General features: G+C 38.1%; 1 protein-coding gene across 2 annotated transcripts in view; it reads left to right on the forward strand.

Moving 5' to 3' along the window:
- The window catches only part of slc15a4 (solute carrier family 15 member 4), a 49,722-nt gene that overhangs the window by 13,966 nt on the left and 10,887 nt on the right, over positions 1 to 24,869 (forward strand). The window contains exons 7-9 of one of the 2 annotated variants that reach the window (XM_079468090.1): positions 7,903 to 8,061; positions 17,034 to 17,192; positions 18,124 to 18,630. In XM_079468090.1, coding sequence (XP_079324216.1) covers positions 7,903 to 8,061; positions 17,034 to 17,192; positions 18,124 to 18,143 — 338 coding nt within the window. In that variant the 3' untranslated portion in view covers positions 18,144 to 18,630. Of the gene's footprint in view, positions 1 to 7,902; positions 8,062 to 17,033; positions 17,193 to 18,123; positions 18,631 to 24,869 lie in introns of those variants that run through there. The other variant, XM_079468089.1, reaches the window with a different exon arrangement.

Consider the following 24,869-nt stretch of genomic DNA (forward strand, 5'->3'; position numbering starts at 1 on the left):
GCGAACATTTCTGTAAAAAAACTGTCCATGTTATTTAATATTTTGTCTATCTTAGATTTTGAACCTGTAAATATCAGTGGTTTTCTAACTTTAAGATGCAAGAGACCCCCAAATATTATAAACCTTTTGTGAGGACCCCTTCCTAAAATACATATTCATCTATATATATGTTTAGTATAACGAAACCATTAAGCTGTGTTAAATAAATAAGATCGATATTGTAAAGACACCTTATTCAATAATTGTCTAGAATAAGAGTAATGTTGGGGGTATAACTCGGAATAGAAAAGTTTAAATTCAAATGTATTCTTGCTGGCAGTTTTCATTACATCTTTACAAAGCCCAGTTAGTTAAATCATATTCTGGAAAGTATGCATGTAGCAAGAAAGAAGAGCTAATCCTCCTAGGATCTAATGGAGCCCCCCTAGATAACTATTGTCTAGATAGCGGCCGTATAACTACTAACACAATGATCCATGAATAGTATCTATATAAGCACTGTTTTTATCCAAGAGATGTTAAAATAATTAGTATTGTCAGATAAGGTACAGCGATCAGTCATGTGTAGGGTCTATTTGCAGAAATGGGATGTAGGGCACATACAGTTGCTTTTGACACCTTCACACAGGCCACTGGTCTCTCCTCTGAATTCTGTCACTCCTGTCCAACCTTGAGCCGGCTCTATTGAACCCTGCAGAAGGTGGATCGATATTACCGCTAGTTCTGACAGTTAATATTCATACAGCCCACCTTCCTTGAAAATACCAACACGAGTCAGCATTTTTTCACTTTTCATTATCCTCTTGTTCCCTTTTAACGTATTTCTTCCTTACGAAAAAAAAGTTAGAGGACTTAGTGGGTAGTCTAACTTCATCTACGATTGATAAACATGACGTTAGCTTATTTTTGGCGCAAAATTGTTTATCTTTGGGGTTTAGCAATAAGGACGACCATAAAGATGTGTACAGTGTGCTTCATTTTCAATTGTTAGTTGGTAAGAATAAAATGTTCACCTGCTTCCTACCACGTATAAATGGTGCATAAAACATTCAAATGTTCTGTGTTCTGTTTGACAAACTGATGACACATCATTATGATACACAGTGCAGCAAGATGCAATTTCACGAGTTTCTTTGCCCTGTATTTTTTTTGTCTTCGTTTTTTTCTCTTTAACTTTGGGTAAAACACAGACCTTGTCGCTGACACTTCAAACACAGCCTTCCTATCACAAACATCACACTTATACAACACAACAATGGAGAAGTTTTCATTGCTGGTTATTGCATTTTTATATTCATTAATATTGCTAATCATAGCAACCGACATGTCTACGGAAAAACGCGAAGTGCATCCAAAGCATTCTCAAGCGGCACCAGCTGGTTATTTTCAGAAGAGCTCCAGGCATTATTTCCGCTGGCTAAAAATGCTTTGGTGGTCACACGTTAATTTATTAATTTATTGTTTAGAGGATCCAGAGGATTCCACATCATTCCTAGATATGTCATTTATAGGCGGGACTATGCTAATTATGAATGAGCGTGCACGCACTCCTTATTTAAAAATTCTTATTTAAGAATTCATTAACATACACACATTTAAGAAGTACTTGTGAATCTGGAGGAGAGTTTTCGGGAAGGTCCGTTTCAAACGCGCAAATCACTTTTACATTTATGATGTTTCATGACCGAGATCCAGTGTGTAAGAATTTCAGTACTATGTTTTATTAAAGAAAAGTTAAAGGGATAGTGCGCTCAAAAATTCTCATACAAATGTTCTCTTCATTTATTCACCATTACATCAATCCAAACCTGTATGTGACTCTTTCTTCTGCAGAACACAAAAGAAGATATTTTGAGAAATATTTTGAGATTTTGGGTCAATACAATGGATGATAATGGGGTCCAGTGTTGTTTGGCTACTAACGTTCATCAAAATATCTTTTATTATAAGAATTGTTATTTTGGGGTGAATTATCATTTTCACGTTTATTTAAAAATAAATACATTTACTTCTGACACATCGCTTGTATTGGCCAACCCAGGTCAACATGTAAATGAAGCACTGATCTTAAATGATACCACAGTTTGAGATGGACCTCACACTATGGGCATGCTTATGATTCACAAAATAAACTTAGAAAGACACCTCGCAAGGTTATGAGAGACAGTCATTACGTCTCCAAAACTTGGGTACTTTATTTTCGAGTGTTTTTCGAGTGTTTCCCCTCTGAAGGGGAATCTGGCACTGTGCACTGTCAATGCGAAAAGTCCACGCACACACAAAAGTTTGAGGCACACGTTGAGAAAGAGTGCATGTTCTGAGGTTATAGAAGACGACACCGCTGCGTTGACAGGTCGGCAGAATCTCATTGTTCGTTGTGACTACACCCAGCATTCCAGTCAGTCCCCAGTCCAATTCCAGCTCAGCCCAGTGGATTAAACCGAGTTTAGTCAGCCTGACAGTGTGCACTGCATCCAGACGCTGACATATTTCAGACTAAAGCACTTTTTGAGTGAGATGAGTTTTGGGAGATCCACCATGGAGTGTGAGAGCGTACGAATATTTTTCTTTCCCTACCATCTCTCTTTCACTCTCTCTGACTCTTTCAAACAACTGTCAGGCTCGGCACAGCGAGGGAGAGGGAGGTTTAGACGTTTTTAAATTTCTCTTCTGTCTCGGCTGCCATCAAACCGCGTGAACTTTGTAGCCATCATGTGGGATTCTTTAAGCAGTAAACACCACAAAATTGGGAAAAACTCCAGACAGTCAAAACAACCTTAGATTGACGGAAAATGATTTGGGATTTTCAGGTGTTTTCTGCTGTTAATCGGCTTCAGATTTAATTTGATGGAACCTGTTAACAGAAGGACTTTAATGTGGGTAAAGGTCTCGTGTTGCCACACTTTTTACTAGCAGGATTGATATTGATAGTTATTCTCATTGGGCCTCATTAATGTATGACCGGAAAATTACAGCTGCCGCTTTTATCAAGGTACCATATTCCGCACGATGAGATTGGCGGCATACGAATTAAATTGAATAAATTAGACGTAAACCCTGTCGTAAGATCATTTCTGCGCACTAATCTTCGTTCGTTTCTATTTTAGATTGATAAATGAGGCCAACTGTGTTAACTGACAACCCTTGTTTTTATGTGATTCTTGGGGCTTTGTAAATATAAAGTCTTCTATAAAGCTGTGTTAACGCCTTTTAAATTGGTGGTAGTCACTTGCAAGAAGCTGATCTTTGTTTGAGGGTTGTGATGTAAACTAAACACCGTTGGCTATTTAAACAAAACCTTTCATAAGATTCCCAACTCACTGTTTGAATAGGAAATACACCAAACAGAGGTGAACTTCGATTTATCAAACCATTTCATGGTACAATTAAAACAGTTGGAAGACAACTACCATTCACTTTGCAATATGAAGATTCATATGACCTTGGTATCACATAGCACAGCCTGAACACGTGGAAAATGTTAAATCAGCGCACAATGCAGATGTTATCTAATAATAACCATTGCTTTGATGAAGACAAGAGCGAGTAGGGAAATCGCCGGCCCACCCTTGCGCAGGCCACATTCACTTTGTATTGTGTGTGTGTGTTCTAGAGATCAGACTAATGAGAACCTTTGGGACTCTTGCTTTCTTTCTCGAGAGAGAGAGGGACCGTCCCATCCTCTGTGCTCCCACTCAATGACACGCACTGACTCATTAATACACTACTTCCTGATACAACCGCTGTTAAGAATGCTTATTGGGTGTTAATATATTCAATAGAAATACATGTAAGGGAGGACCATTATAGATGCAGCATGTGTGTATATATTAAGATGCATGGAGTTGTAAGAACCGTGTGTCAGACATAATGAGACCACCTAATAGGGCTTATTATATAGATGAGATATCTTGGGACTAGAGTCTTTTAGTGCCCCTCATTAATATCAAACCTATAGTATTCCCCACAGTTCGTTCTTTTCCGAGTCCCTTTCCTCTTATTTTTTCTTTTCTAAGCTCGACCATGTCTCAGACCCCCGAGTACATTAATATACATGCATTCACACAAATGCCACCTGCAGACGCACACCGTGAATAGGTAAATTGCAGGTCTTTGTACAAAGATTTGAAAGAGTGAAGGATGTGTATGAAATATCTTCAAATAATGACAAATAATTGCAGCTTTTGGCGGAGTCTGTGAAAGGCAGCTCATCGCTATAAATGTGGCGACCCCAAAGCAGTGGGAATGAAAAAATCGAGATGCGTACATGCTATTAAATATCAACTTGAAAATAAAATTGACCCCATTTACTTAAATGCAAATTATAGATCTTACTGGGAATCATCGAAATGTAATTGTGATGCATTTCTATATTTTTCACCCGGCGTCTCTTTAAGGTCACTAATGTTTCCATCAATATGTGCCAGCTTGAATGGTTTCAAAGTGTAGTTCAGACCTGGTTCTTTTTTTGATATGGCAAGCTGACTTTTATAGTCCAGTTACTTCCGACTTGATATTTTTCATCTATCAAAAGTTATTTTCCGATTTGAAATGTAAAAATAAAAATTCTAAATTGTAATAATTTGTAATGAATAAAATAAATTAAACAAATGAATTCATGGACAAGTGTGCGGACATTTTGTTTATTTAGTTCAAATTTTCTATCTAAAATTTGCCACATTATGGAAATAGAGATGTTGGATTGAGGCAGACAGTAAGTCAACATTTCAAAGGATTACAGCATTATCTCATTATACTGTATGAATATTGTTACTCTGTAAAATGTTTCACAATAATATTTTGGGTAAAAAGCAGATTGACCAACATTCAGAACTTCTTATTTGGCCAGAACTAAAGGTCCAAAGTTGAGATGAACCGATACTAAATTTCTTCACCGATACAGATTCTGAAGATTAAATGAATTTCTCTAAACTTTCTAAATGTTATTTATTCATTTATTTATTTAAATTTTCTAAATATAGAGCACACATTTGTTGCATTTTCCTATACTCTTTTGATTGACAGGATACAGTATATCGGCCCTGATTATTGACTGGTTTTAAATTATCGTCCGATAGTGTGAAAAATTGCTTTTATCAACCGATACCGATTATTGGCCGTTATATTGGTGCATCTCTAAAGCAAAGCAGTGGTCTAATGTACATCAAAGGGAGTTTTGTGTTTATACAGTGTATGTATATTTCTGGTGCTCCTGTGTGTATTGGACCTCATGTACTGGAACACTTTTAATCATCACATGAATCCAGCCAGAGCTGATGGGTTTTAAAATACTCACACGATTCCAGACCCTCCCAACAACATTTACACAACATTGCCCAAACAGATGGGTGTTTGGCAGTGGCACAACCCTAAACTCCAAGCTGCCCGCAGGCACAGATGATGCCCACACACCTGGACACACTTGTTGTTCCGCTCTCGGGAAGCAGGCATTTTCAGGACAAGCCGCTCTGATAACAAAGCTGCTAACACACAAACAACCACCACATGGCAGACGATGCCTGGGGGCATTTTCACTTTCCAATACATTTTTACCAGAAATAAATGTTTTTTTTCTGTCTAGGTTTAGAATCTTTTTGAAGTGCAGAAGTGAGGTCTTTAATCTGCGCCGGGTCACACTTTTAGCCAAAGACTGTTTTATTCCAGGTATCATTTGTATTCCAGTCTAAATTGGACACACCACAACCGCAGACCAGAGCGAGTGCTTCAGGTGTTTGGCTGGGGAGACGAAAGATGAGAAAGTGTTTTGTTAACGGAAGACTTTGAGTCAGTCTGTAGTTTGGTGATTTCCTCCAGTCCGGCGCTTCACTCACCCGCAGTGCATAAAAAAAACTAGTTTTATAAAAAAAACTAATTCTCATGTATTTCAGAAGTCAGATTGTTTTGTAAAGCTTTTAATAGTTTTAATAAAGTTCAACTTTAGGTGAGCCTAGGTGAAACGTGTGTCGAAATGTGCGATGATGCTTGTCGCATGAACGATTTGATGTGACGTTCCGCAAACCCCCGTTTTGGGAGATGCGTGTGGAGTCACCAGAGACTCACAAGCAAACACAAACGCGAGAATAGCAAACCTAAAGACAGAGAATCACAACACACTAAAAGTGTTTTACTTTTTAGTTTTAACTGCACAAAAATCAAACTGATTCTTTTTTTGTAAGCTGTTATAACAGTAGTATTGTTTTAAAGATGCACGATAAATTCATTTATATCGGTATCGGCCGATAAATAGTCATGTTTAATGTTATCCGCATCGCCCCAATAATAAAATCAAGCAGATGTACATTATAGCCGATAATTTCCTCTGGTTAAAGCACTTTAGTTGCACGCTGCTCACAGTTAAAATACAGCACAGTCTTTCTTTCATGGTCATTCACTTACCGCTATTAGCAAAACATTGTTCATGTATTTACAGTATGAAGATATTTAAGAATGTGTAAAATAAATGATTGATAGGACATGTTGTATGGCATCATTTCACAGTGCGTGATCTTTTGGACCATAAGGAAAATACAGTGTTTTATTTATCTTGTGCTGCTGTAGTAAAAACTGCATATATCTAATATGCAGTTATGTGGAAAGCTAAGTGACAGAAGGTTTCCAAGATTTCACAATAAGTTATAATCATTTGTTATTATCAGATCAAGCTGTTAGATAGACCAATTCGGCAATCTCTGCTTCCGTCACCTTCTCTGATTACCTGCTAAACCCAAGCTGATGTAACTGTGTGTGTATGTGTGTGTGACGTAAACTCTTTCAGACCTGCATGAAGCTCTGCTATTGACCTGACATTTAATCCATTAATGGACCGGTTAAACGTTTTTTCATCCACTGTTACATGAACTTTCTCTCCAGACATGCATACACACATCTGTCGCTTGGACAGACTGAGCCAGGAACACGCGCACTACACATTGTAACAGTAATAGGTTTTTTTATTTGCTGATGCCTATATTTAGAAAGGAGAAAGGTGATGGTGGAAATAGCATTTACTTACAATCCACGTTAAACAATGTCAATGATCTAAAAATGGAGAAAAAGTGAGCGATTCATCACACTGGTCTATCACTAGTCCATCAAAATGAAACCCAGAGGAACAAATTAACTTAACACAAATAAAATTTGTAAATTGTAAATTGAAATTACAATTTATGGATCAGCTGAAAGATGAACAAATAAGCGATCTATTGATGTATAGTTTGTTGGGATATGGCAATATTTGTCAGAAAAACAACTATTTGGAAATTTGTTGTCTATCAGAGGCTATGTAGCAGGCCGTTACTAAGAAGAAACAGTTTTGTTTTAACACTCTTTATTGGTTTACCGCTGTCTTGACATTGTGGAGTGTAGATGAACCCGAAAGCACGAGTTCTGAGCTTTACATAAATACCAAACTTGAGTGGGTCATTACCCAAGAGCGGGCAGCAGCGAGTGAAGCTTGTAGGCGTGCTGCATCCACTCACAAAAATTCTGTTTTGATTTACAGCGTATATAACGTATAATAAATTGATCTTATTTATTTTGTTTTCTTTGTATGTTTTGATTATTTGGATTGTTACCGACACCTGGTGAAACTTTCATTTCAACAGCACCTTGAGAAATATATTTACTGAAAAAATGGAAGTTCAATACTTATTTTACCCGCTGTATGAATGTTAGGAAATTTCCAAAATATCAACATGATCTATACTTATATATCTTATAATATATTTTTGGAATAAAATTATAATCTATCATTTTGACCCAAACTTTGTATTGTTGGCTGTTGTCACAAATATACCCGTGATACCTATGACTGGTTTTCTGGTCACAAATGTGTTTTTGCATTCAGTTATGAGATATTTTTTATTGATGCATCTCCATGTTTGTTCTTCTTGCCCCATACAGGCATTTTAGAAACAAAGCGTCTGGAGATCATTCAGACCCGAGATCCCATCGAGCAGTCACTCGGTGGCGTCACCTACTATGCAGCAGATCTGGCCATATGGTGGCAGGTGCCTCAATACGTCCTCATTGGCGTCAGTGAAGTCTTCGCCAGTATCGCAGGTAGGTGGACCTGAGGTTTTGACATTTGACTTTCCCAAAACCTTCTGAACAACATACACACCCTCACACTCAGATCTTCGAATAGGCTTTTCACATCGTGCTTCACGCTGGTTTTATGTCATTTAGCCTTAAGGTTGTTTGTATCTCGGTGTTATCCAGCGGCAAAATTTTTTTTGCATATCTCATGTGAATTCCATGACGATTTCTGAACGATTTGTTATTGCAGCTTAGCTTCCAATGATGGTCTGGATGAAGCAGAGAGAGAGAGAGTGTGTGTGTGTGTGTGTGTGTGTCTGTGTGTGTGTGTGTGTGAATATTAGAGGGGATATTGGTTTATCAATCTTTTAAAATCAATGTGCAAAAATATAAGGCAGGTCTTTAATGATAATGATCGAACACTTCTTACTTTACGACAGTAATGATAATCTGGTCATGTTTTTATTTCTTATATATATTAATGCATACAAGCAAGATGTCTGTGCATTAATGAACTGGTCATAGTTTTCAGTGTTTAATGTGTGTGTTGTCCTCCAGCTCTCGGTCTCTTTCGTGTACTGTAGTTTTTTCCGTAGGGTCATTCATCTGTCCTAATGACCACGCTAATCAATGCATGTCCTTTAAAAACTGCAGTCAACTCCTCTCCGCCTTGCCTTTGTGTAGCAGCTCTTGTCCAAGCCGTGGCTGAAATTGCTTGGTAAGGAATCCGCGGCTGTATCAATCAGCGCCGATCGATCAACACTTGGCGATACATTATTCCAGTTGCGCATTTAAGATGGCCGGGGAAAAACATCTCGCTCCTGCTGGAATTCAAGGAAGCCTAAGAAAGCTAGTGGGCTAAAGATGAATGATGAAGTAGATGAAAGGAAACTAAATCCCTTAACGCAAAGTTTGGTAGAAACATTACACTTAATGCAGTGTGGACCCGCTCCTACCCGGCTGCGATTGCTGCAGTAGTTGCAGCAATTCAAAATCACTAGCTCTGACATCTTAAAATGCAGCTTTGGAGAAAATTAAGAGACCATTCCAGATTTGTCATTTATCTAGATGTATTGTGGCCTGTCTAGTACAGTGTCTGTCACTCCTGAGGTTTAATTTAGTTTAAATTCAAGTCGTCCAACAGAAAATGTGAAAAACTGACAGCATGACAAGACAAACGAAAAATCTGATTTTTTTACTTTACCTGAATACATGTATTGCTTAAAAGTGAATATGAACTGCAATATTTGAGGTCTGAAAAAACACATATTTTCTGTTAATTTGACCTTTTTCTCTAGTTTTCATTTTCTGCAAATAAATACAAATGCAAACTTTGGGAGAAATAGTGTCAGTTGTTCACTCAACTTAAACATCCTAAATTAACTAAGGCCTTAGATAAGCCTTTTCTGTGAAACATGGCCCTTGAATTTACGACACAAAAACGATAAAATACATTAAAACTGTCCATTTGCAAAGTGCAATGTATTATACCAAAACTTGTAATATACATTAGGTTCAGTAATAGAGCTTTTCTCAGTATAGAGAATTAGCATTTTCAGGCCATTGATTCCCTCGGGAAATTCCTTTGGGCTGTAAAATAAGGTCCATGCAACATGACATTACTTGTTTATTTCTAAAGTAAATAACACCGCCAATTCACACAAAGTGTGAATTTTGGGTTTCCTGTGAGTGACCTCATGACATTATTACATAGATTGAGGTCTTGTACTGACTCACTGCATTGGGATTGGGGTCCCGCGGGACCCAACGCAAATCTCGTGGGAGCGGGCGGGTTTACCTTTGCCGCGGGCAGGACTGGGCAGGTAAAACAAATAATGGGTGTCCCGAGTATGATAGCTCGCCAGCAAGGATGGAGCCAGTATACAAAGTAGAGAGGAATATTAAAGCGAGAATGTTCCGTGTCTGTTGTTATGAACATTAGCATACCTCAACATTGTTTAAATTCTTTAAGCTAAATTGTTCGCTGGTGCGGGCGGTAGCGAGTGCACAAATTGCGGGTGCGGGCGGGAGTGAAACACACGCTTTGCGGGAGCGGGTGGGATTGTTCTGAAATTCCCTGGGCTCTAACTGACAGTTCACATAACTGAATGAGCCGCTCTGTACAGTCAACATTGACTCCAAATGATTCAGCATTTGTTGGTTTTACAACTAGTTTGTTACCATCCATTTAAAACAAACGCCTCATTAGAGTCATTTGTTCTCTGACCAAGCTAACAGCACTGAGCACAGGTGTACTTGTGTTAGTGTGCACCTGCCACTGTACATATTACAAACTCCGCTCTGTTTGCGTTTTGCTCCCCAAGAACACGATTCTGTTCATTTCCAACCCCCAGCTTCAAGGTCGTGATTGAATGTTCCCGTTTTCTTTCTAGGTACACACCACACAAGCAATCTCACACCCATTTCTGCACACAGAATAAATCAAAGACTGCCATCCCCCCTCTTAGCCTTTATGAACTAGCAAGACTAATAAGTAGCATATGGCCATGGCAGGAAAAACACTCACCTCTTACTGAATTGTAGAGAATGTAGTAGTGATGATTACTGTATTTCTCCTCTGGCCCTTAAGAACTGGTGTTTAAGATGAAATTGTTACCCATGTCTTTTGATCCTTCAAATAACAAGACCAGAACCTGTCAAGGTCTTTTATAAGAACATTAAAGCCAACGCCAAGGAGCTCGCTCTATAAATAACACTTTTGTTTTGTACTTAAAGGGATAGTTCACCAAACATTCTGTCATCTTTTATTTGTTTAAAACCTGTATGTAGCATGTATATTTTGATAAATGTATTAGTGGTTTTGTGTCAATACAAGGAAAGTCAATGGGGTCATGTGTTATTTGGTTACCAATGTTCGTCAAAATATATTCTTTTGAATTGTGCAGAAGAAGGTCAGTCAATAGGGGTCTGAGGTGCTTCTATGTCCCCTGAAACCTTTTCTCTTGGAAACATTTCGCAAGACACGCGTATGTACTTCTCAACCAGGGACGTCCTAACACACCTATTCAGTTAGTACAGCGGTTCGCTCTAAAAGAAACAAGGATATTCTTTTACTTCTGTCTTTTTCTTCTTTCTTGTGGGGATAGTGGCTGTCCCTAACAGTTAACATCTTCATTTCATTTTTTATCTCCGGACCAAAAAAATGGAAAGGAAAAGGCACAGCGCTGTTGCAATAATATGTCCACAGCGGACATTGCGGCCCCTGATTGAATTTCCAGAATGGGGAGATGGGGAAGGCTAAGTGTAATCTTCCGCTCCTCCATCACGTCTCCAGGGGTTGGAGTATTGTGAAAAGCTATAAGACGCTATCTGCACAGGCGCTTTTTAAACCTGAAGAGAGCCATCAAGCTATGAGAATCAATACAAGAGGCAGCCCGACGCTTCCTGATCACAGCCAGCTGAGAAATGATAGAGAAATTGGAGAGGTGCGAAGACGGCATCACAAATATTAAGATTAAAGACGCTGAATAGGATGTCACCCAGTGGAATGATGAAGATGAGTTTTGTGTGCCACATTTGTTCTCATTTTCTTGCATAAGCCACGTTACTTGAGCACGAATTGGTTTGGAAGACAGACGAGACCAGTCTGACGCAGTGCTGCTCTTACAGCAATTTTTTTTTAAATACAAAACCTGTGACGTTTTGCATACCATTTTGTCATGTTAAAGGGATAGTTTACGCAAAATGAAGATTCGGTCATTATTTACTCACCCTTAGAAACCTGGATACATTTATTTTTCTGCTAAACACAAAGGAAAATATTTGGACTAATGTCAGTAACCAAACAGATCTCATCCCACATTGACTCCCATAGTATTTTGTAACACAGTTCAAATAAAAAGGAAAGAAAGAACCGGCGAAAATAAAAGAACTTTTAATTAATAAATAAAAACGTTAATAGACAGCCGGCAGCCCCCTCTCGGGCAACTGCCGGCGACACACTCAAACCATAACTAAAAGCCAGGCCTGGTCCTCTCTCACTGACTGGTCGCTCGTCCTCTTATGCTCCCGATCCCCTCCGTGATACGAGACCGGTGCGCCTAGAGACTACCTCACTACATACCCCCATCGCCCCTCACGGACCGGAGGTACCCCTGAGACAGTGCTTGCTTGGCGCCCCTCCCTCGGGGTTGGGGTGGTCGCCCATGCCCCAATGAGACGAGAGAACGGAGATGGGAGCACTCCGGGGAACCGGTAAAATTCTTCAAAATGTATCCTTTCAGTTTAAACAAAACAAAGTCAATAATGATGGTGTGTAAATGTTGACAGACCTTTAATTTTTGGGTGAACTATCACTTTATTTTAAGTCTTATATGTGTTCTGGAAATAAACGTTCTGTCATCATTTACACACCATCATTATTGACTTTTTTTTTGTGTGAACTGAAAGGATACATTTTGAAGAATTTACAGGTCTCGGTTTTCAAGTCAACATGAAATAAGAAATCACAAATGGTATTTATCATCACAGTGCATTGCAATTAAAGGAATAATTTGGCCAAAAATGGTAATTCTGTCATATTTCACTCACCCTCAAGTTTTCGAGCACTAAAGAAAATATTTTCAAGATTTTCGTAAGCAAATAGTTCTGGGTCACTATTGACTACCATAGGTTGTGTAACACTATCGAGTTGTTTTGACTTAACAAAGTGCTCAGCAATGTAAAAAGGATCTGTCATATCGCTGATATATTGCTACCATCCTTTTTTTATCTAAAAACAGCCAAATGTGCATTGCAAAAATCCTCTTTTTCCCATACAAAAATAAAATAATCACGGTAAAACGAATATTGTGCCCTGTTCTGTTTTATTTCTTGTGTTATAAAGCGTACCTCTTTCCTTTACTGTGGTTTATGGCACATAATAAACAAGTATTTATTATGTAAGGTATAATGTACAGGCAGTTTTGTAATCGCAGAAATAAGCAGTGTGATCAGCACCCGACTAACTACACGGCTACTGGGCACATGAGGAAAAAAACAGACATGAAATGTGAATTTAAGACTTTCTTAGCTAATATTTTCCAAATGCGGACCTTCCGTGAGGAAAAACCATTTACTTTCAGTTTTGAGGTAAGAAACAACGTTCAAATGTCACAAACTGGCAATTTGGTTTAATCAATTGTAAATATTATGTCATGTTATATTTCATTCTGAGTCTCCAACTGTAATTGCGTCAAAATGACAATCAGCACAGTGAACATTTCTCCTTTGGTGTAGAAAGTCATCTCAGTTTGGGATGAGTATGAATAAACAATAACAGAATTTTCATTTTAATGAACTACTTTAATTGAATTTTTGATGTGTTCCTCTTTAAGAATGATGCTTGCATGCTAATTCAGAAGACCATCCAGAAGCTCACCCACAGGATAATATTCTTATGAAACAAAATATCTTGTCTTGTTTTGGGGTAAAAGAACTCTTCAACTCCTTTAGGCAACTAGACTAAGATTTAATGTGACTCCAGCTGAAGCTAAACACAGGTTTATCTTGAAGAACTTCACATCTGTGCGGCAGTGTGCTGACACACTTTCATACTCTAGTCTACCGACTCTCCATCTCACCCCAGGTCTCCAGTGTCCCAGTCCTCCCATGAAATGCAAATGTTTCCCGATAGCACGGAGAGCCCTTAAAAATTTACTCAACCTCTGGGGAAGCTACGGGAAATTGGATGACGAGAATGTGACAAATGTCTCTGGAAATTTCTCTCCTTTGGCCCTATTCTGTTTGAATAAATCCTCTTTAATGGAGTTCACTGCCAGCTCGCTTTGTCGCGGGCCGTCCGACGACAGGCGAGAGTTGATTCAGGAGTCCGATTTTTCACATTTTTCTAGCGGCACGCTTTCGTGCGCTCACGCGCCACCTGCAGAGATTAGATGTGTGTACTCTGTTTGAGGGGACAGACCTAAAACCAGACAGAGCTTTTTCTCCGCTGGGAAGTTTAATTATATACGGCTGTCTCCAAAAGTTAAATGTTAAAGGCTAATGTTGTTTTCTGAGAAAGAGAAATCGGCCACTGCTTAACTCGGCGAGGGGAAAATAAAACCGTTGTATTGGAAATTAAAGTTGTTTTTGAGTGTTTGAATAATTTAGCTCTGAAGCTAGAAAAGGTCAGCGTTTATTTTTTTTATTTTTGCTTCTTCTGTGTAATATTGCGTGAGACCGTGTCATTAGACTCTTGTTGCTATGCTCACAAAATTAAGATATACGCTTTTTTATTCCACTTTTAACCTGCATGTTCTTACCGCTGCTTCAAAGAATAAAACAACACCTGTGCAGCAGTGGTCAGTTATTTTTCAAGCCTATTAAGATCTCTTTCCGTGACTCGTGTCAGGCGTCACGCACCGTTCTGACCTCCACATGAAGTCTCACGGATAGCGTCACAGAAGGGTGATTTTAGGAGGCTGCAGCATACAAAGAAAGAGTACACATGCGAAACACAATAGGAGATCATTTAATGAATTTCTGCTTGGTTGAAGTCAGAACAATGGCATTACATTATGACTCACTTTAACGCTTTGTAAAGCACCCAAGAGTGTCAGCAAGAAACTACGGCTCACCAATCATTTTTTCGCATGGGTTTTGGTGAGCACATAATGAGACTATTTGGTGCTACATAGAGGGTAAAAGTGAGTCATAATGTACCCCTGTTGTATTAAATTCACGCAACTGTGTATTTAATTCAAATTACTTTAATTCAATTTCATTATTTTCATAATTTTTTAGAAAATTTTGCAGTGAATAATGGGAGCAAGTTTGAGTTAGCACCAATACCGATAACGCATTTGACCACGTGGATGAGCAGTCTGAGCCATTTTTTATGTTGTTGTTCTTTTTGGGCAATGAATAATTATGTATTAATCTCCTTTTGTGTTTCGATGTTAAAAGTCAGTCTTGCTAGTTCATAGCAATAGTAATGGTTTATCATGGCACAGTAAACACTCAGTTGTAATAAATCATAGACACTTCTAGGCTAATTTAAAGGCGGGTGTCCGATTTCCGAATTACGAAATTTTTCATTGTGCACAGGACGGACATTAGTCGACCCGAGAGCTGACGAAAATGAAAGATGGGGGTAGGGGTGTGTTCGTATTGGTTATTTGACCATCAACAACGGCTAAGAGAAATCGGACACGCCGCCTTTAACAGTTTGGATTATGTATAATTTACCCAACCATTGGTTGAAACAAGCCAGCGTTTGTTAGATTGTCTAGTTTTACCTTTAAACCTTGCCTGTCGCATGATGGATCACATGTTTTTCTTTTCCGCGAAAGAAAGAAAACCCAAAATAAGATGTGTCAGTATGTTTACACTGTATTGATTTTTAATGGATTTGGTTGTTTTAATAGCATTTCTTCAGCCCTTTGAGAAGCAAACATCTCTGCACTACAGACACGGTGTCTCTGAAACAAACAACACTTGGAAAAGGTCAGGTGTACCTGTAGATGCCTGTAAACACTGTAATAGAGCAGCCACGTTCCTCCATATCTCTATCGAGTCTATTCATTTTCCTCCGCCCCTTTCCTTCTCACGTCTCCTAATGATCACGTCTCCAGAGAAGGCTCTTGTGAGGGCGTGAGCGTGGGATTGTGGGACGGGATTAGACGCTTGCTCTCTTGCTCTGTTTGCCCTGTCCCTCTTCTTCTAAACTCTTTTTATGCTGCTCTCTCTCTCTTTCTCTCTCTTAGTATCTATCCATCTATCACAGAGAAGATGCATGGCCTAACCGCACTCCGTAAACGAGTCTGACAGTTGTGCCCACAAGCCATAATTTTAAAAATGACAAGTTTGAGGCGCCATGAAATTATCAATGTCAGCCAGCCGGCAGCCACCACTCAGGGTCAAAGAAAGCGATTTGATCTCTTCTTCTTCTTCTTCTTCTGCATCCTTTCTGCATCCTCTATCTTTCCTCAACTACTTTTTCTTTTATTTCTCACACTCAGCACCCCTCTCTCTCTCTCTCTCGCTCTGTATCTCTCTCTCTTAATGAATATTTAGAGATGTGTGCTGATTTTGGCACTTGAGTAGGTGTTTAAGAATCGTGTTCGCTGCCAGGCCTTCAGCTGAGTGTTACGGTTATATGGACACACACACACCTTAAGACATGCTGTAGTGGTTTAATCCCACTTTTTGGCTGACGTCTATGAAGAGGTTTTGTTCTCTGCTGTGTAGAGATGTGTTACACAGTGGGACGAATTTAATCAGTTTCAATGCAAATACGATGTCTTTTTGCTAACAGACTGCAATTTTAACTTTAACAGATATACAGTACATAGTGAATCAGTGCTGGGCTAGTTTTATCATTCTTTTTAATGCAAACATCTCCTTATATGCACACGGCTCATTAAAAATTTACAACTAATTTACAATTAACAGGAAAGTGGGTGGTAAACGTTTTTTTTTTTTGCACATTTTTAATTATAATAGTAGCAATTCATCGAATGATGAAGACAAATGTTCCAGCCGGGCATATCAAATTCAAAATTTTCATTTATTCAGCATTTCTAGATGTATTGTGGCCATTCCACTCCCGTGCCTGTTGAATTTCAACAAAATCAAACCTCAGGAGTGACATAAAGTCATTCAACAGCAATGTGAAAGAATGACAGCATGACAAGACACATAAAAGCCGATAAAAAATTCAGGTCATCACATTAAAAAAAAGTATCCTAAAGGTTTTCTTAACACATATATTACTGTTGTTTTGCCTTAATGTTTCTTCAGTTTTCATTTTCTAAATGCTAACAGAAAGAATCATTTTATTTTAAAGTTGGTCGAAATATTTGTAGTAGTTCACTGAATGAAACAAAAACAATAATTTGACCTAAACTAAATAGTTTCCAGCTGTTCAGTATCTCTTTTGGTGTAACCCATGCGGTCTAACCTACATTTGAATAGAGTTTCTTGGATATCTCAAGGGATTTGGTCATGTATTTAAGATGTTGTTTATTGATCCGTGCATCTGTTTGTGTTTGTAGGTCTTGAGTTTGCGTACTCTGCAGCCCCACGCTCAATGCAGAGTGCTATAATGGGCCTGTTCTTCTTCTTCTCCGGCATCGGCTCAATTGTGGGATCTGGACTTCTTGCTATTGTCTCTCTTAAAGCCATCGGCTGGATGTCCTCACACACAGACTTCGGTAAGTATTGTGTTTTATTTATTATTAGGAATTGTTTGAGAACCTATGCTTCAATGCCAACAAGCTCAATGTAGTTAAAATAACCCCAAAATAATTATGGCAAGCGGGCATGTGTTTAATGGATGATTATTACATTTGCGTGTGGCTTGAGCGTGGTCATCTGTAACTAAACCTGTGAGGTGAGTGTCCATTCAGCCATTGTTTGCATCTGTATGCCTCCAGTATATTTGTTTATTTGTTGGTCCACTGAGTGATTCATGATGAAATTGTGCTCGGTGGTATACCGGTTCATACCGAATACCGGTGTTTATTTTTGTTATCATATGAATTTTTTATGTACCGTATTACCGCTGTATGTAGCTTAAACAATTTGCGGAACGCGGTGCGACAATGTTTCGGTGGGGTCTCTTTTCACTGTTGCACTATGACCTACCATTCAAACAGAATGCGTCTTTCTATGTCACTTCTGTTTCATAATTTTTTTATATAAACATACGTATTCACTTTTTGATGTTCGCGCGTCTCTCGCATGAGCGGTAACGCTACATATTCCGTCCATGTCGCAATGGAAACGCACTGCGCAGATGACTGTAACACAGGTGTAGCACTTGCAAGTTCGCATTACGTTATAAAAAATTCACTCACGAGCAAACATCTTCAAAAAACGATCATGTTCCCCTCATAACCGCTCAATATAAGCATATAACATGATGTGTTTCTAGTTTTAGCCATTTCTCTGTAGGCTATGCTATGATGAGGATTGACAGCATGAACGTGATCGATTTCCTCTCACATATCGAATATTGTCGTTGTATGATTTAAAAATAAGATTTCAGGAAATCATGAAGCCATTGTGACTATGTAAACACAGCAGACATCACATGCATGTTTGAAAGGTGAAATTTTTACTATTTTGCCTTTAACTATTCAGATGAGAGCGCCGTCCCTTGAAGTCGGGAGCAGCAGTGCGACCCATCGATATAGTGCTAAAACGCCATCATTTTGTGGGACTTGCTAACCTATATTATCCTACCTATATATACTAGTGTGGCATTTTCTACAATATTTTTAGTATTGTGCTTTTATTGTGCTTATAGATCTACTGCACTAGTGCAACAGTTTGCAATTATACATTAAGAGATGGACATTATTTCAGTCTAAAAATGTTTAATTCCGTACATATATTTGCAGGTTTTCAACTAGCATAGAAATGTTAAACTCTTGTTGGATCTTTTATGCTTGAACATAACAATCCAAACAGATTCTGTTTAAGTGGACATTAACTTCTTTAGACCGTTTCATAGGGCGCACCAGATAACTTACAGTTTGTGTTTGGCTAGAGTCTAATAATATAACTTTTTATATTTTATTGAATTTGTTGATATTAATTTGTATTATTATTTAACTGTTAAATAATTGTATTAAAGAAACGATTTGTTAAATGTTGTTGTATGTTCATTTTATTAAATAACCAATTTGTTGAATTGGTCCTGTAGTTTTGACAGATTTAAAGAAACTGTGTGGTACATCTAGTGGCTGAGCTTGGTATTGCAGTATAAACTCAAATTATTGGAGTGGCAAGTTTAGCCAAGTAATGGTTCTACTCGGTATCTTGTTATCAGAAGTAATCAACAAGCACTCCATTGTTTGTGTATCTGTACCACAAGTTCAGTTGGGTGGTCACAAAAGTGTGAATGCGTAGTAACAATTGTGTATGTTGTTAAGTTTAAACCGTCTATAGGAAAAATGCTTGTTTTCAAAGTCCTTCGACATAACTGTCTCCTTCTAAAATGGCTTTACTCCTGAAGTGTCTATGAGTTATTACAACTGAGTGTTTACTGTGCCATGATAAACCATTACTATTGCTATGTACTAGCAAGACTGACTTTTAACATCGAAACACAAAAGGAGATTAATACATAATTATTCATTGCCCAAAAAGAACAACAACATAAAAAAATGGCTCAGACTGCTCATCCCCACAGGCGGATATCAACCAATACTCGCGTAGCATGCTTAACCTCCTGCCACTTTTAATGATTGTTTTAATTTCTGAAAGGATTGGAAAACACCACCTTACATTTCTGTTCTGTTTCAGTTAGGGAAAATATGACTAATATAGTTTTGTGTTTTATAGCACATCGCGTATTACGTACTTTGCTTGTGATTAAAGTGCCAGGAAAAGGTTACCTGAGTGCCACATCGTGTTTTAAGAACGTGTATGCTAATGAATGGCCGTGTCAGGCTAACAGCAGAAAGGGTTTGTAAATCTGTCTCTGCAGAGACAATAAATAGCACAAAAGACACAATAGATGGATGCGATCTCCAGCGCAATGGCAGTTCAATGGTCCAGATGTACACCCTCCCATTCTTTGTATCTGAGGTAATTGAACAGTTTACCCACAAACTGCCTCGGCGGCCATTAATACAGCGGCCACAGACAGGTGCGAGGCATTTCTGCTAATGGCATCGGCGCGAGAGTGCGTGCGCATGTAAATCTGTCCTTTCATGCACGATTTGTTTGGCAAGCGTCATTGGGATATTAGAGTGGGTCTTAATTTGAATTATATGACACTTTTTTATTCTTTTCTTTCTTAGTGCCAATTTTATAGGTAAGGTTAGAAAGGACTGAAAATGAGGGGAGGATGTCGATTTCAAGTCGGCTTATTAATCTTCTTTTAATAAAGAAAAAAGTAAAAGAGACAAATACGGACACTCTTCCAATCCAGGTTAGATGCTCAGGTGTGTCAATTGATGACGTTGTGTTCAACAACAGGAACAAGAGATCTGGTTTTGTGGTGTTGTTCTGTAAAAATAGTTAGTTAACTGGCTGCCTTAATTTTTTTTAATTCAACTTAAAAATATGACATAACATAACACATTTTGCATTAAATTCATGATATAACTAATATTTTTCCGTTAAATTAAACTCAACATTTTAAGACGGCCGGGTAACTTAATTTTTTAAGTTAAGACAAAAAAAATTCGGCCACAAGTATAATGTTATTCTTTATCTTTGCTGGTTACTCTATAACTGCTCTCTGTCTTTGTTTCCTATGTTAATCATCTGCAGGAAATGTAGAGAGAGAATTTATGCAGTATTGAGCCTAAAATTTTAAAGTGTCTGTACACACACACACACACACACACACACACACCATCCCAGCCTGTGGCATGCCTGCAGATGCACATACAGACTCCGGCTTATACGGGCTCAAGCGCCCAGGTATTAATCACTAGCCACGGGGTCTGATTACACAGCATTCAGCTCCATAACACACTCGCTCGCACTTATTTTCCCAAATTTGATCACCCTCCTGGGAAACAGTTTAGCAAATCAAACTTACCTCTCTGGTTGTGTGCGAGGATGAGTTAGAGACACGCTCCGTTCGAAACCTTCAACGCTTGATGAAGGTCTTTGAAGCTGGAGGCCATCGGCAACAGTCAGCGCATCCTCGCTGGATCAGATCCTGATCGCTTATCAGCACGAAGACACCGGAGAGCTTCCGCGGCCCCCACAGGCGAGCAGGTGTAATTCTGCGTTAATCCTTTGCTGCATTTGGCATGCTTAAAGGCAAACGACAGATAGAAAGTTCTTACCTTCTGCTTGCTTGGATGATCTCAGTCTGTTTCTGTTTAATCGGAGAGCGTTCAACACTGAAGCTCGCCGGCCTGCACATGTTTAATGTTGACATTTGACCTCTCTAACTGTAGTTGCAATCCAGAATATATTTTTTCACGATCTTCACACTAATTGCAATATATAATTTAGATCTTGACATGTTGGCAAGCAGCGTTTTTGTGTGTCATGTGATGCTTCGAGAGATATGGGCTGCAATATGATGTTGTTTTGCCAAAATCACTTCCATTGCGCTTTTTATCTTGTACTGTAAAATTTTGAGTAAATTCAACTTCTATTCTCCATATAAGCCGGAAAATATGCTTTCCTGTAGCTCGGTGGTTAGAGCATGGCGCTAGCGATGCGAAGTTCATGGATTCGAACCCAGGTATCGCACATACTTACTGTAGAAACAAATGTACATTATAATGCAATGATGGTCGCTTTGGATAAAAGCGTCTGCCAAATGCATAAATGTAAACGTAAAAAAACAAATTTACTTGAGTTGAGTTAATGAATATGTTTTAGTTGAATTAACTCAAAATTTTAAGGCAACCAGGTAACTTATTTTGAACCAAGAAACTACAAATATTTTCTTTCAGTGGCTGTTCAATATTGAAGAAAAATTTGATAAGTATGCAATACCGTATTGAATAAAGTTTGTAAATCAATTTAAATAACATTCAAGAATATCTAAAAACTTAAACTATCTATTAATTTCTTTTTAAATATTTGATGTTTTAAGAAGTGTGTATAATATAGCTTTCATTAATATTATTAATTTGGTTTTAAGAATTTTGTTTTCTGTTTATTGTATTTCTCTGTTACTCTAAGCCACATTCTTTATACCTGGAAACCTAATTATATGATCAACATTTTATTCTTCTGGTATCTACATAGAGCTAAAACTGAGAGTGTTTTTAAAGTATTCAAATCTTTCAATTATTGCAAACCACTGCATTGTGCCTTTTGTGATATGTACATCTGATATACCCTGTAGCCCTCATGTTAGTTTTAAACCAGCTGCTGTGACTTGTTGCAGTCCCTCCCACACAAGTGTGAATTATCAAAAAGCATCAGCAAACTTTAGTTTCTCTACAACGGTGTTTACTTTAGTAACACAGATTCAACAGAGGTGCTATCTGTGTGATTTCTAATCTGGTTTGAGTGGAAAAGTGGATGTTATGTGCGTGTTGTAAATGTACTCTTTATAACAAACTTCCTTCAGCTCTGCTTCACAGAACTTGTATTACTTTTGGCCAACTTGTGATGTAGACTTTGATAAGTACCTGCAGAGATGTATTCTCCCGTCTTTTATTTTATCTGCAAGACTGGAGGTGTCACAAGGCTCGGTTTTGGCTCACGGTGTTGGTCAAATAAATTCTTTCAAATCCTTTTTCTGCCCTCTCGGGGAGCTCCAAAAGTCTGTCTGATCACAGGTTAGCTTAGACCGTGCACAGAACCACAGGCGTGACCCTCGCTTCCTTGCCCAGAATCAGTATCTGCCACTTACAGAAATGTCAGTGTTTTAATCAAGGACAAGAGTCTCAGGAAAGTATGTTCTCTGAATATGACAAAAGCAAAGAAAGATGTCTTTCAAAGGAGTGCCAACAAAAGAATATGGGTGGAAACTAGAAGATGATAGCAGACCGAGACAAAAGAATGAACGCTCTATTATAAATGTGTGGCTGCCTTTGATTCCTCGAACAAGACTTTAATGTTGAATATTTTATTCATTTTCTGTTAAACTTGCCTGCAGTGGATCATGTCAGACAAATATCATCAAAAAAGTGGAAAAGATAAAGTGTGGGTTTTATTTCATGTTCTCAGTGGAGCTTACAGACCACTTGCAGTGTTTCTCAGAGAAGATGGTGTTGTCTAGTTTGATGTAGTTCTTCTCGGTTGTGTCTCTGGTTGATCCTTGTGTTTTTACACATGTCAAGCAAGAGCAATATGGTGATGATCAAAATGAGGAAAATGTGTTCATGCGTGTGCAGCACTTTCATTGTGCTAATTGATATATCTGTCTCCTGTCATTTTAACAATATATACAACCTGCTTAAGGTTTTCATCACAATTGATTTAAGCTTAGCAAGATATATGTTGAGGCACTAAAATTATAGTAATGAACTAAAACAAAAAACACATTAAAAAATCTTTAAAAGCAGCAAAACAAATAGAAGAATAAAAGCTAAAGGCTCATTTAAATAATTTGTAATAAAACTAAAAACTATAATAAGCTCCACATTTTGCTTCTCTTTTTAGCCTAAAGTCATTTTTATTATAAGTTGTTACATTTGCAATCAGGTTGCATTTGTTAACATAAAATGTTAGCGTGAACTAACAATGTGCAATATAGTTTTTTCCTCATTTATAGTCTTTGTTTAATGTAACACTAGTGCATCAACTAATGTTAACCATTTCACCTTTTATTTTCAAATATATTTTTGTAAATATTAAAATGAACATGAACTATGATAAATAAATGCTGTAGATGTAGAGTCTATTGGTGTGTTAGTTAAAATAACTAATTTAACTAATGTTAACAAATACGATATTTACTTGAAGTGTAAACAAGACCGTACACAAGTACAATTTATGGGTTTGCATCGCTCATTTGATACATTTAAACATACGCATTTAAACACAAATTCAGTCAAATGTGTCCAAACTTATAGTATATAATGGCAGCATATTTGTCAAAAGTACTATTTAATTGAAAAAACTAAAAACATACAAATGATAAGAATTGACTTGTTATTGTAAAGAATATATTTCAACTTGTTATTTATTAACATGCTTAATGGAACGTGAAGGGGATGTGATGGCATTTATTCACAGTTTCGACACTGTTGCTCAGAGAGACCGTCCCTCGGACAAGCAAGCCATAATATATGAACATCTCTGCCTTCGCAGACCCTGACAAATGGCATTGAACTCTGTGTGCTGACTCGTGTAATCTCCTGTAGAAAAGCTGTCAAGGCATCGGGACAAGTGCCGCTGAAATATTGTTGTTGGCTTTAGCATGCACAGATAGAGTTGAGAGGGGAAATAGGTGATGTGGTGTGAGCAAATGTATTATTTGTTAAGTCGTGTTTCGGAGTGTTGAGACTGAAGACGTTCTGACCTCTCTCGCTCTCTCGCTCTCTCTCCCTTTCTCCCTTTCTGTTGTGATTTGTTCTTGTCATACAGACACTTAGCACCCGTGGGCCTAAAGTTAAAAAGGTAATGAGTGTCAGAGACTGTAGAAGAGAGGAAGAGAAAATTTAAAGTAGTGTATTGTCTTCGTCTCCTGCGGTGCATTCTTTCATACTTCCAGCTAAATAAATCAAGCTGTACTTTTTCACTCTCCGCGTTCAGCCTGCCAAGCGTTTATGGGGCTGCTTAATGTCCTTTATGGGCAGCTCTTGTTTTGTCTTTTGTGGATGTAATTGAAAAGCGCTTGGCAGCCTGTTAAGTCCATAATAAGGAGCGTGTGGCCAGCAAAAGCACTGAAAAATAAATGAAGATAAAGCTAACAAAAAACAGCACTTCCTTCGCTCGGGTTTCCGAAGGAGTCTGTTCCATTTTTATTTGTTTCAGTAAGTGTAGTTGCTCTTTGTGTGGTAATAATATGTTATTATGATGTGTGTCCCTTCGTAAAGAGCTTTTTTAATTGTATTTTAACATGATGAAACCAGGGCTGTCAATTTAACTAAATAAATGATGCAGCAAAAATGCTGAACCGATATGGTGAATGGACCAGTTATTGACCTCCTGACTCATATGTAAGTATTTTCAAGTCGAGTTTTCATTGAAACAATTCAAGCTTAAATTTGAAGATTTACAAACCTTTAAACCTTTACACTGAATAACAACGATGAGATGTAACTTGGTGGTCTGTTGTACAGCTGAAACAACCTATTTGAAAAAGTATGACAGTCGGAATACGAGATTATTTCTTGTTTGTGAACTTGTGACTATGTTCACATGTAACAACCTTGATCGCAAAATGTACATTTATTCATTTAGCAGATGCTTTTATCCGGTGTGACGAGACACTTATCCCACGAGACCTT

Source organism: Barbatula barbatula (genome assembly GCF_947034865.1).
Source record: "Barbatula barbatula genome assembly, chromosome: 11".
Lineage (NCBI taxonomy): Eukaryota > Metazoa > Chordata > Actinopteri > Cypriniformes > Nemacheilidae > Barbatula > Barbatula barbatula.